The following is a 12,203-nucleotide window of genomic DNA, read 5'->3' on the forward strand; positions in this document are numbered from 1 at the left end:
GTAGCTTGGCTCCTTTTGAGTGATCTTAGCTCTTTTCAGAGAGCTGGAAATCAGGAGTCGTTCATTGTGAACATGGCGGACTTTTTTTTACATCCATTGACTAGAGTTGATGTTTTTAATTCCATATCTACGACGTAAGATGCGAGGCAGCTTTGATATTCCAGCAGGGTTCCCACTCTACCTGAACAATGAAATTCACGGCTTTTTCCAGGTTTTCACGGTTATTTTTCACGTTTTCACGGTTTTTTTAAGGTTTTCACGGTCTCAATTTTGCTTAATTCACGGTCCGTTAATAAGCCAACAATAAGAAAATCACTGGCCGTATATCAACAGAAAATTAACGTACGCGAAAAACGCCGTGAATGTTAACGCCGCAATGAAAAGTGATATCTGTTATGACGTGATCTATCGTTTGCAAAATTCAGGGCCGACTAAAGGACCAGCCCAACCGCGCTCTTGCCCGGACGCCGAATACCCTTCGGACCTTCTTCCGTCCGGACACTCGAGGTCCTTTTTTAATTCCTCACTGAGAGATTGTTTTTTGCGCACATTGTTATTACTGCACAGTAACCGAATTTCCCCCACCCCAATATTTCTTATTTAATGGAAAATATTTTATTTAAATTGTTTATAGAATATAATAAATTGATTCTTTCTTATTCAGCGGAAAATATTTTATGAAAATTGTTAATAGAATATAATAAATCGAAAAACAATTTCATACACCGTATTAGCACGAATCTAAGACGAACACGATTCTAAGACTACCCTCCTTTTTTGAAACTCCACTAGGGGGCAATTTTTCTTTATTAATAACGATACGATTATAAAATGAATGCGGAAAAACGATCAATGCTTAATTTTTTTGCTAGATTGCCTATGTCCCAGGAAATGCAGGATTTTGGCGAGTAATTAAGAAATTCATTAAAGGTTTCAAAACAATATTTTAGATAATTACAGGAATAGTAGTACTTTATCAAGATACATACGTCATATTGTTGATTCGACCCATGTCTCTTTCAAAATTCTGAATGTTTGCTCTCCACTCGGCATTTACACTGCTATTATGGATTTCAGTCAGATGTAAAAATTCTTATCCATCAAACACCATTTCCAGTACACGTATTCACGAGAGCAATGTGCATGATGTGCCTAAAACAACCGCATTCGCCGGTGCAGTGACTGGTTGTGAGATGGATCACGAAGGCCAAAAATAGTCAATTACTTGAATTTTTTTTGTTCCTGTCTAATGAATATATTTTTAATACAATAGGGTTGTTCACCAATTTTTTTTTACTGTCTTAAATGAAAGTACACACCGAGGGGATACCGGCGACAGTTTCAGCGCTTTTCTATTAAAAAAATTAACCCTAAAAAGGATAAGCGAAAAGTGTGTAATCCGAGGGCCGGCTCAAACGCTCCGAAAGCGCACGATAGTTGCCGAAGGCAAGCTGACGTCACACACAGCGAACTTCTTGCGGAACCCGTCAACCCCGTCGAAAAACCTGTGATCCTGCGTCTGAGAAGAAACAACGAGGGTGAAAATGGAGGAAATTAGGAAGAAGGCGTATAGATATCGCTTTCTACAGCTTTGTAAATCTACCACAATAAGAAATCCGGGAAAACGTTTTATTGCTGTGCCTCTTAATTCTCGTGTGCGAAGGAAATGGTTCACCGCAGCAATGCGAGATGACCAAAAAATCAACGGCAAGACATCTTATTATTGCTGAGAAGATTATTTTAATGTTAATGTTAACTTTATACTAAATGCCAGCATCACAACGTCAATTAACGTGAATTATTGTTTTACTTGCGGTCTTCCAAAATAAGTCGAACGGACGAAAACAATTTTAATTTAAGCTATTTGAAGGGAAATAATTTACAAAAGATTAAGAACAATGTTTATGCTACTATTCAATGATCACCGAAGTTAATTGATGCTAACTTATTCTTAAATTTAATGCACCAGAGATTGCCATACGGTAACCAAACATATTGATTATTGATGAAATATTCTCGAGCACATTCTCAGCCGAGAGTTTTGGAGTTGGTGAAAACAATAATATTAATGAAGCTACCCCAATGGGTACTTAGAATACCTAATGATCCAATACGTCATTGATTTGCCCTCTAGAATATTTAAGATTGCCACCAGAGACATTTTCATGACCATCGTCAAAATTAAATTAAATGACAACTTGGAGAGATTAGGAGACCAATTACAAATCAGTAAGACAAGAGTTTCTTCTACTATGCACACAACTTTACCTCTTATTTCACAGTGCTTAAAAAATTTAATATTTTTTCCGAAGCATAACAAATTTTTGATCTACCTTTGTCATTTCAAGCCAATTCAACAATGTACAGTATATAATTGAATGTTCTGAAATTCAAATTCGAAAGCCCTCTGATCCAATAAATCAAGCTTTGACATGGAGTGAGTATAAAAAATGTAATGCTATCAAGTATTTAGTACCTTGTGAACCAAATGAATTTGTAAATTTTGTTTCCTCTGGGTATGGCGGAAGAATAAGTGACAATTTTTTTTTCTGTGGTTTCTTCTGATTTTGTGCTCAGGACAAACTCTTCCTTTCCTAGTGTATATATTATTCTCTTTTAAGTTGGATAGAGCAAACTACTGAATCGCCGTATTTTTTTCTGGCAGCGCTGAAATAGTTTTCAACCCTTAGACCCATAGCACACGCCGATTTTGGACGGCCGTCCACATTCCGATAAAGAACAATAGAAGGGCATGGGAGCTTGCACACTGACCGACCGCGCACCGACACTGGTAAAAAGTCGGTTAGCTACCGGTCAATGCCACTGCGGATCCCCTGCGCCAGCTCAACAACCAAGCAACTTATCTTTTGACCTGTAAAAATCCGGCGTGTGTGCAAGCAGCACTTCACCAGTAAAATATTGGCCGATATTTTACCGGCCGTCCAAAATCGGTGCGTGTGCACGGGGCCTTACAGTAACTTCACAAGAATAAATATTGACAATAATTCGCCATTCTATATTATGATTCAGACAAATCTGAGACGAACAAAAGTGATTATTTTACGATATTAGTTCCTAATGTCACCTAAGTTTTTATAGTCTATAAATTATGAAAAGCCTTTAAAACTTAAAATAAAAAGAGCATTGCGTGACAGGGGTTTGTGATATACTATGAAATGTACCCCTCGAGAATCATTTCAGCGTTTACTAGGGGATAATTCGAATAAAAATGGAAGCCAAGGCTGAGTAAATCGTAACAAAATTAAGTATTGGGTGCAAAATATACTCATAAGTACGATTAACATATTCAACAGTGCTATCGTAATTAATATGCATTGACTCCTAGCTTGCCTGCTTGAAACCTTGCATTTCCGGAGAGCTAAAAATGTCAATATTAGATGTATTTTTGCGTATGTTTTTTTTGCCTTGTCCTCTATTTATTAATAATGAAAAATGAGCATCAGAGCACTCATATTAGGCACAGTATTAGAATTAGCCCTCACAAAACCACAATCCGAAGGCATGTCTCACCACAGCATTCACAAATCCAAGCACGGCTCGGATAACGGCGTTCACTAAAAGCGTACAGTCAACGAAGTAGCTGTGTGTGACGTCAGAGCCATGCGAGCCTGACTTCCCGCCGAAACTGGCCGTTTCGAAAGCGCACAAATTTCATCGGAGCGTAAAAGAAAATGTAATGCACCTATTGCAGAAATTGTTTCACCAATGTTAATTATTAGCCAAAACTCACCGTCAGCATCTACTTAAATGGGTAATTTCGTTTGAGGTTAACACCCCTATTGAGGTAGTGTGTAAAGCGTGAACAATGTTGCGTTAATCGTCAGCGGCACGCCCACCTGGATCTTCGCCTTCATATCTCTACTTGTTTTCTCCAGGTAGCTCACTCTACCCCCACCCCTACCGTCATGTGCTAGCGGACAACCCAAGGCGCTCTGCAATATTCACGCGCATCTAGCCCGGATTCTTTTCTTCATGTTCAATTATTTTCAGTCCATCTCTTAAAGTTCTCAATAGTTTCTTCGGAGGGGCCATGGTCGGAAGACGACTAAAATTAAACTAGTGAAAATGACTTTATTAAACCCACATGGAAAACACTCGGTGGTTCGAAGTCCAGCCACCCCGGAAAGTAGGGAACCACTCGTACGAGGTGAAGTTCGGAACTGATGCTATCGCGTACGGGGGTACGCAGAGCACACTGCAGAGGGCGAAGCGTGACCATAGGACTGCGCCATGAAATTTTTTACCCTAAAGATGCCCATTCTTTTCTAATTAGCGTAGGGCCAGATGATCAGATGAATTCGGATTGTTAGTAGGGAGAAACAAAAATCCTGAGAAGATATCCCTTCGTCAGTAACTCTGATAAGTGAGACTAATAGTAGTAGTATAGCTCGTAAATTGATAACTGATAACAACCTGGTATCATGTTTTCGGAACAAAATGCCGAATTAACTGCCGTAAGCTCAGCTACGAGGATATCGCGTTTCGCCAAAAATCACCATCGTATTTTTCCATCTATTTCCTTGCTTAAAATACGTCATGTGTGGTCTCGTTTTTTTTAACGTGCAAATTACTAACATTTCAATCTAATAAAAGCATAATAGCAATTACTGAATATCATTGTTAGATACCTTTTGGGCTAATAGGTGATTCATGCAGCAGTTGACCTCCATAAACTGGGAACTTCGAAGCAGTTAGGCTGAAAAAGGTCAGTTGGTGAGAAGAGGGGGGAGCGCGAAACACGTTTCTATTGTTCTCGTGTAACTCGATATTTTTTTCGAAGCTAAGGTCTTCGTAATAAGATCCCTGCGCGAGCTGGGACCTGTTTTTATTTTGAAGAAGAGGAAAGCGTCAGAAGAGGGGAGGCGAATGGTGAATGGAGGGGGATAAAGGTTCTTGGGAAACGCGCTAATGTTACTTTCCCACGGCACTGAGCTTCTCCCAACGGTAGTTCCATCTCTTGGAGAGGATTCCAACTACGTGCTTGTCGTTATTAGCCATAAATGACACATTGTATTTATTTCGTCTCATTTTCGTCAAACGATGGATGCGGGAAAATTCTGCGTTGGAACCGCGATCTTCAAACGATCAATGCGAGAAACGATACTTCGGGGAACGATAGATGCGGGAAAAAATTAAATTGTCTATAAGGAACTTTATTTGGGACCAGAAACGGCGAACGATCAATGCGGGAACGATAGATCGAGGTTCCACCGTATAACTTTCTTTTGAAAGCGGCAGTGTAATGACTTCTTTTCTCTGCTATTGTAATACTCTGAAACCAAAACTGAATCGATCTCTCTAATCAGAGGCAAATCATGTTCCCTTCTTACCGTTGCTCTGGGAAAAATGGAACGACTATGTAGCATAATTAATCGTAGAGGGCGTAACTTGGTGGAAATCCATAATATCACGAATACAAGGATCAAGGAAATAGCAAAGTTTTTGATCCTTGTATTCGTGAGACTATGTAGCAGTTTATATCGCGACGGCATTGAGGCTTTAACGACACAAACAAACAGCATTACCTTAGATAGCACAAAGCGGAGGAACTGGATCACCACCGACAGTAAATAACTCCACACAAACTTTCCGGTTGCGACGTAAAACTGGCAAGTTCCAGGTCGACGCATGCGACAATCGTGTAATGCTGTGTTGCCATAAGCGGAAATCTTCTCTCGTTTTCAGGGCCGCAATGCGCGAGAATTAGTAACGTCACGCCGAAAGCTCACTGTCACCCTGTTCAAACGCAGGGAGCGTAGTGTCCACAGCGCATGGCAGGTTGTCAAGGCTAACGGTCTTCCAGTCATAGAATTGAGGGTGTTGAATAAACGTTAAAATTTTTCGACACAATGGCCATCTAGATTTAGTTTCGAAAGTGGTCGCTGCAGCCAGTGGGAAGGCTAATTGGGTGGAAGGGGGACTAAGCAGTGACAGAGGGAGGGGAAACCAAGCCATTTGAGGAAAGTAAACAAGCTGATGAGAAGTGGTGTCATATTTCAGGAGGGGGAGAGAAAAGGCCTGCGCTGGGGAAAGATGTTTTTTTTTTCTTCAGGCAACATTCGTTCCCACGCTTTTCTGACCCATGCGACCGCATGCGACGATGCTCACCACAATGAATAGAAGTGCGCTAGCTACGAACGAAGATGAAAATTTCTGGGAAGGTATTATTATCAAGATTGAGATATTTTTAAGGTTTTAAGACGAAATTCAGGGCTATTTCCCGGTTTTTTCACGGTAGAGGAAATTCACGGCTAATTCACGGTTTTAAGGTTTTCACGGTTGAGTGGGAACCCTGTCCAGGTATTTCATCATATAAATATTTGAGCAAACATGTAAAACATGAAATTAGTTAAGCTGATTGGCATTAATCGTTGCATAAATAACAACAGAGTTCTCCGACGTCCGTCAATCGATAATGATGTATTCCTTTCCACGTATTCAAAGTATGACGAGGAAAACATAATTCCTGCTATAAGTCCCATTTTCAATGATTATCGGATTTCAACAGGTATTGTTTGATAATATGTTTCGCTGCTAAATATGTGTGAATGCGTATAATAAATCTACGCTGCTATTTCGTTGATGATTAAGTGATCATATTTAGCTGCCATCATTTACATATACTCTGATGAATTGAGATAGTGTAGGATACCTACTTAGCATCATTAATTAACTTCTCTACTTGCATTAAGTAGGTTACGTGGTATTAGGAAATGTGTTTGTTGGCAATATGTTTTATAATTTGATTTTATAATTTGAGCATTTCTGCGACAATTTATAATTTAAATGATTGTGCGACGGAATTCTGCCTTGTTAGCGAAGTAGGACAAATAATTGAGTTTCCCTTGAGAGAATTCCAATAAGAGTTACGAGTGAATTTGATTCCCAGTGTTATAAGGTTTCCTTTACAGGTTCGTAACTGCTCATCATTATTAACCTTTGGGATGAGAACTATCCTAGTAATCTAAGGTTCCATATACGTAATTTCTTGAAGGATAATAGATCAATTTTAGCTGATTAAAAAGAAAATTATGATTGATATTTTGTAAATGTTGCAGTGATTATGCTGCCCATCTATGTAGTATGCCGTATAAATTGTCATCAACTTTTTGCCATTTCCTACCAAGTTAATTTTTCCAGTTTAGTTTTTCAGATTAATTTTCCCCATTTCAGTTTCATAAATGAGCACTGACGGAAAGGAGAACTTTACTAAGTAAATCTTCAAGAAAAATTCCCTCGATAGAAAAACTTAAAAATTAAGTGTAGAATTTTACTTTTAAACTTTAGGCCTCAATAAACTATATCCAATGTTTTTTTAAATACAATAATTTTTATGGAAAGGGACAGAATATGAGTCCAACTGTTCTACTAAGTAGAATCCTTGTAATAATCCGATGTAATGGTATCCTTAATCGTGCACACACCCCTGCGCTTATTTTTAAATATAGGAAAGGCTTATCTTGAGGTATTTATCAACTATTATTCTTGTTCGTACTTTCTTCAAGCAAATTATGGCATCAACATGTATATAATACAGCTACAAATTGGCCCTATTTACACTTTTTTGGAAGTTTGTGAGAATCACTTACGGCTTACCCCAGGTAAATTGCTTCCTCGTCTCTGGCTAGTAAAGTCGCAATAAAGATGTAGAAGAAGGCCCGGGAGCTCCTGATTCAGCATTAAGAGCTGAGGGAGCGGCTAAATTCTGTGCAAAATATTTTGCCTCCCTAATCGATAGTCTGTAATTAAAAAAGGGTGAATATTGGCTGAAATCGACTTTCAATTTTATCCCCGTCCGTAGGTGTTTTAGGAAACCTTGCCAATGGGGGCATACATGGGTAGGGAGAAGCCGCACTATTAAGTTACTCTCTAAGTTAGCGGTTCTTAATGTAATCCGGACGCAAACATTTGCAATTTCAGGTGCTGGCAGCCAGGTCCTTGGGTGGAAATCAGGAAATTCCAATCAGAAGAGATGTTTCAATATTTTTGAATCTAACTACATACTCAGTATATGGTGGCTAATTACATTTACGCATACATCGCGGTGCTCACAAAAATATTTCTTGACCCCCTACAAGCGTTGCTGAGTGCTGACGGTGGATATCCATATCCACGCGTAGAATACAACTCGCTTTTACTTGACGGAATCCCCATTAATTCTTTTTCTCATACTAGTCCTGCTCCTATCATGTGGGTAAGGTAAAACAGCTCGCCAGTTAAGCACCAGTAGGCTAGGAAATGTAATCTTCGCTGGGTTCTAACAAAAGAAATAATTCTGTTCGCTGTCTATAAAGGAAGTAGCTTCACTTACGTTGATATTGATATAATTTGAATTGAAAATAATCCAAATTTAGAAATTTGACATCAGGTGGTCTCACAAACTTTTTTCTTATTTTTCTGTTTAAAGGATTGTAAATCTTGGAAAAAAATTGGAATTAACGCAAATTTGTCTCTAAAAACGTATACGACAGTAAACAGTAAAATAAAGCATGTCAAAAATTATACCTCATCATTGCATACCCTGCATTAATGCTAATGAAACTCAAACTAACATTGCAAAATGTATACAAATAGATCTCCTGCACGATAATGAAGGCATGGAATGAAAGCGCGTGCCCCAAGTTTAGGTTGATTTAAGTACTGTACCGTAAATTGTAAAAAAAAATCGTTGCGCAATGTTGGTTTTGCCATCTTGACCATTGTGTTAAGTGCGTCTAACGGCACATAATAACTTTTCTCATCGATTGGGCATATGGCTAACTATTTTATCGAATTTTCAACATCACAGCATAATTTCAATTTTCAGACCTAAAATTGCATCCAGAATAATCATGCCATCATCAAAAAAACCTCTACATAAGTCTGCATCTCTCCCTGGCGTACTTTCAAGCAAAACTGAGAATTCAAAGAAATCTTCGATCTCAGAAAAAATGATTGAGCTATAGTTTTGTAAAAACAACTTCGGCTTTCGTACAGTTTTAATTATTTTGAGAGAATTAAAATTGGAGTTGAAATTGGATTGGAAAAGTACACAAGCCCAAAATCAAGCGTCCATTTATCTCTTGGGCCGTATATCTGCTGTTAGTATTCTAATACTTTATTGCCGATAAGACAAAAAACAACCTTTTTTTTCAGTATTTCTACTTCTAACAAAAGTGTATGCATATTATAATATTCAAATGCTGCCCTTGTTTTGCCTTTTCCTGGTGACGTACGAGCATCGTTATGATTTCCTACGTCTCCCTCCCGTGTCACAATGATCCGTTTGTGAGTCGTACCCGAGCTACCATGAAGATTCATACCCAGATAGTGATCATTCAAATTTAATGGTGGCCAGAAATCGACAATGGAGTGAAAGTGGCGCCGCTCGATTTGTTGCAAGACTTTTGCAAATGATGGTACATAAAAAAAAGGAGAAATTAAAAATAATAATACATGGTTCCCACCCAAACTGAAATATAAAATTCACGGGTTTTTCCTGGTTTTCACGATCTAGATGTCTTCAAATTCACAACATTCGTTCCCACGCTTTTCTGACCCATGCGACCGCATGCGACGATGCTCACCACAATGAATAGAAGTGCGCTAGCTACGAACGAAGATGAAAATTTCTGGGAAGGTATTATTATCAAGTTTGAGAGATTTTTAAGGTTAGATGACGAAATTCACGGCTTTTTCCATTTTTTTTTCACGGTAGACTAAATTCACGGCTTATTCACGGTTTTAAGGTTTTCACGGTTGAGTGGGAACCCTGTAATAAGTGCCCTTCTCAGTCCTGTAAGTGCCCAAAGCAATGACATTTTATCACGGAAAATGAGTGGAGAGTATGAAACTTAGGAAACAAATCTCTCTTGTCAACATGCTTCTAGGTTTAAGAAACTTCACACGTGTGCTTCTACTACCAAACACTACCATACAACCTATATTATTCAAAATATACTGAATACACCTCAGAAGTGTCCCATGTAAGCTTGAACACTACTACATAAAATGATATACTTACAGATTTCACTGTCGTCTTGATAAAATCTTTTTTGTGTGCCAAATCAAATTCAGGATATGCGGCATAAACCTGCTTGCAAACAGTTTTCATTGTAATTTCTTCCAAGTTTGCCCCCTCCAAAATCTGCTTCACAAACGACTTGATTTCCTCATCCTAGAAATGATAAATTTACCCATCAGATTAATCCAATATTGGAAGGCAATCGGGTGACCATGAATCTCAATGAAAGTTATCACAACTAATGAATCTAGAAATCTTACTGTGGGAGGCATTTTGGTTTTCTTCACCAATGGTTCATCTTCAGATGATTCATCATCACTTTTGACTTCTGTTTCTTTTTCCTTTCTCTTCTTTTTGTCAGTACTTTTCGCCTCAGCCTTTTTGGGTGGTTCCACCTTCTTCTCAACCTTCTTAGGAGTGGGCTTTTTGGCATTCGCTACCGGCTTCTTTTTAAGGACCTTTTTCTTCTAGTTAAGAAAAATGTAAGATTCCAGTAAACCCCACTGATTTAAAGTATTTATTGAATTGACAAAAAAATCAATCATTGGGAGCCATGCAACAAGATTGAAAATACACTTCATTCACATTAAACAGGAAGGGTGATAGCGATTCTTCATCACTTAAATTGTGAGCAGTAACTGACAACATAAAAGATAAACTTTTATTTAATAAAGGTTTTGAACTTACATTGCAATATTTAAGAAGATAGGTCGACATTGGGGGGACAGGCTACTTATTTATAACCAACATATGATTAAAGACCATTCACTCATACTGACTCAGGGTCAAGCTACAAGGTAGGCAACAGATTATAAAGTGGATGAACATTCGTAGGTGTGAGAAAAGGGTAACACTATCATTCTTGCTGTGTAACATGTATGCAAAAGATAAGCTGATGCATGAGATGACATAGAGGAGAGAGATTAAGTGGGATCATTTAGTATAAATCTCCATGTAAATGTTATCTCTAAAAAATAATGTTCTTCTTACTTTAGGAATAAAAACAAAAAGGCAACGTATTTTGCACTTAAAATTGAAATGCATTACACTATCCACTATTCGATCACCCTAGTTGGACTAGAACTAAAAATAAAATGAATATAGTGTATTCTGAAATAATAATGATGACACAGATATCAATAAATTAAAAATATTTCACATAAATCACAAAGAGAAAAAATTTCCCTTGACCAGGAATCGAACCACCCACGGAACTTCAGCTTTTCTGGTCACTGCACACAGCACTACTCTATCCGGATTCACTAATGACCATGACAACTGTAAATTGTCTTCACAAAAGAATTATTTTTATCTTCTTTGACTATTGCATGAATCGACTTAAAACCAAATTATAATAGCTAACTCTATAACTAACGCTTCAGTTAGATTTAGCATAAATTTTGAAATTTGTTTTTAACAATAAGGGAAATACCAAATACCTTATTAACTTGTGTAAGAGACACGCCCATATTTTGAGCATTTGAGCAAAAGAAAATAATTTTTGGGGATTTTTCTTTACCCCATTGCGCGCTGTTGCAGACGCATGCCTGGACCTTTGACAAGAATCAAAATCTCCACTTTCAATGCTGAAAATTCACGTGGCGTTTTTCAGCTGCGTATACATGATAAGTATAGAGCGTGGAGATAAGTAGGTATTTACTCGTAGTCTTAACCTTAAGATGCTTACTAGCGATGATGGGATCATATACTTCGGATCTAAATATCTGCAGATAATGCCTTTTAGTATCCTCCACTGGAGATAGTTAAAAAAGTCACATGGGTCGTTCCATGTCAGTTCATCCAGGCATGACACCCACCGACTCACATTTTGATGAAACTTGGCAAATTTCATCCTTCCATATAGGAATGAAATAGCGTAAAACATTTCTTGACTATCTCTACTAGTTTTTTTTCACAACCATTTGAAATTGGGTGACACTGGAGTTTTTCAATGAATGCTGTCTCCATAGGCACTTGAACCTCCAGAGGGAAATAATTTGCCACAGCCATTCTTTTCAATCAATTCTTATGAAAATTTGCAGGTTCACTACAGAAGTCATGAGGATTCCAAGTACTAATTTAAAAATATCCCAAGTGATACTGAAAATCCTCTTAACTCATATGTTTCAAAAGATTTTAGAAGTATTTTTGTCAAAAACATGGTGATGGTACAAAATTT

At 37.9% G+C, this 12,203-nt stretch overlaps 1 protein-coding gene across 2 annotated transcripts in view; it reads right to left on the bottom strand.

Moving 5' to 3' along the window:
* The window catches only part of LOC124155616 (protein DEK), a 29,534-nt gene that overhangs the window by 3,577 nt on the left and 13,754 nt on the right, over positions 1-12,203 (bottom strand). Inside the window, exons 7-8 of one of the 2 annotated variants that reach the window (XM_046529597.1) lie at positions 10,285-10,488; positions 10,025-10,177 (exon numbers count right to left, since the gene is read on the bottom strand). In XM_046529597.1, the coding sequence (XP_046385553.1) occupies positions 10,025-10,177; positions 10,285-10,488 (357 nt within the window). Of the gene's footprint in view, positions 1-10,024; positions 10,178-10,284; positions 10,492-12,203 lie in introns of both variants that reach the window. The other variant, XM_046529596.1, reaches the window with a different exon arrangement.

The sequence above is a fragment of the Ischnura elegans genome, chromosome 3 (assembly GCF_921293095.1).
Source record: "Ischnura elegans chromosome 3, ioIscEleg1.1, whole genome shotgun sequence".
Lineage (NCBI taxonomy): Eukaryota > Metazoa > Arthropoda > Insecta > Odonata > Coenagrionidae > Ischnura > Ischnura elegans.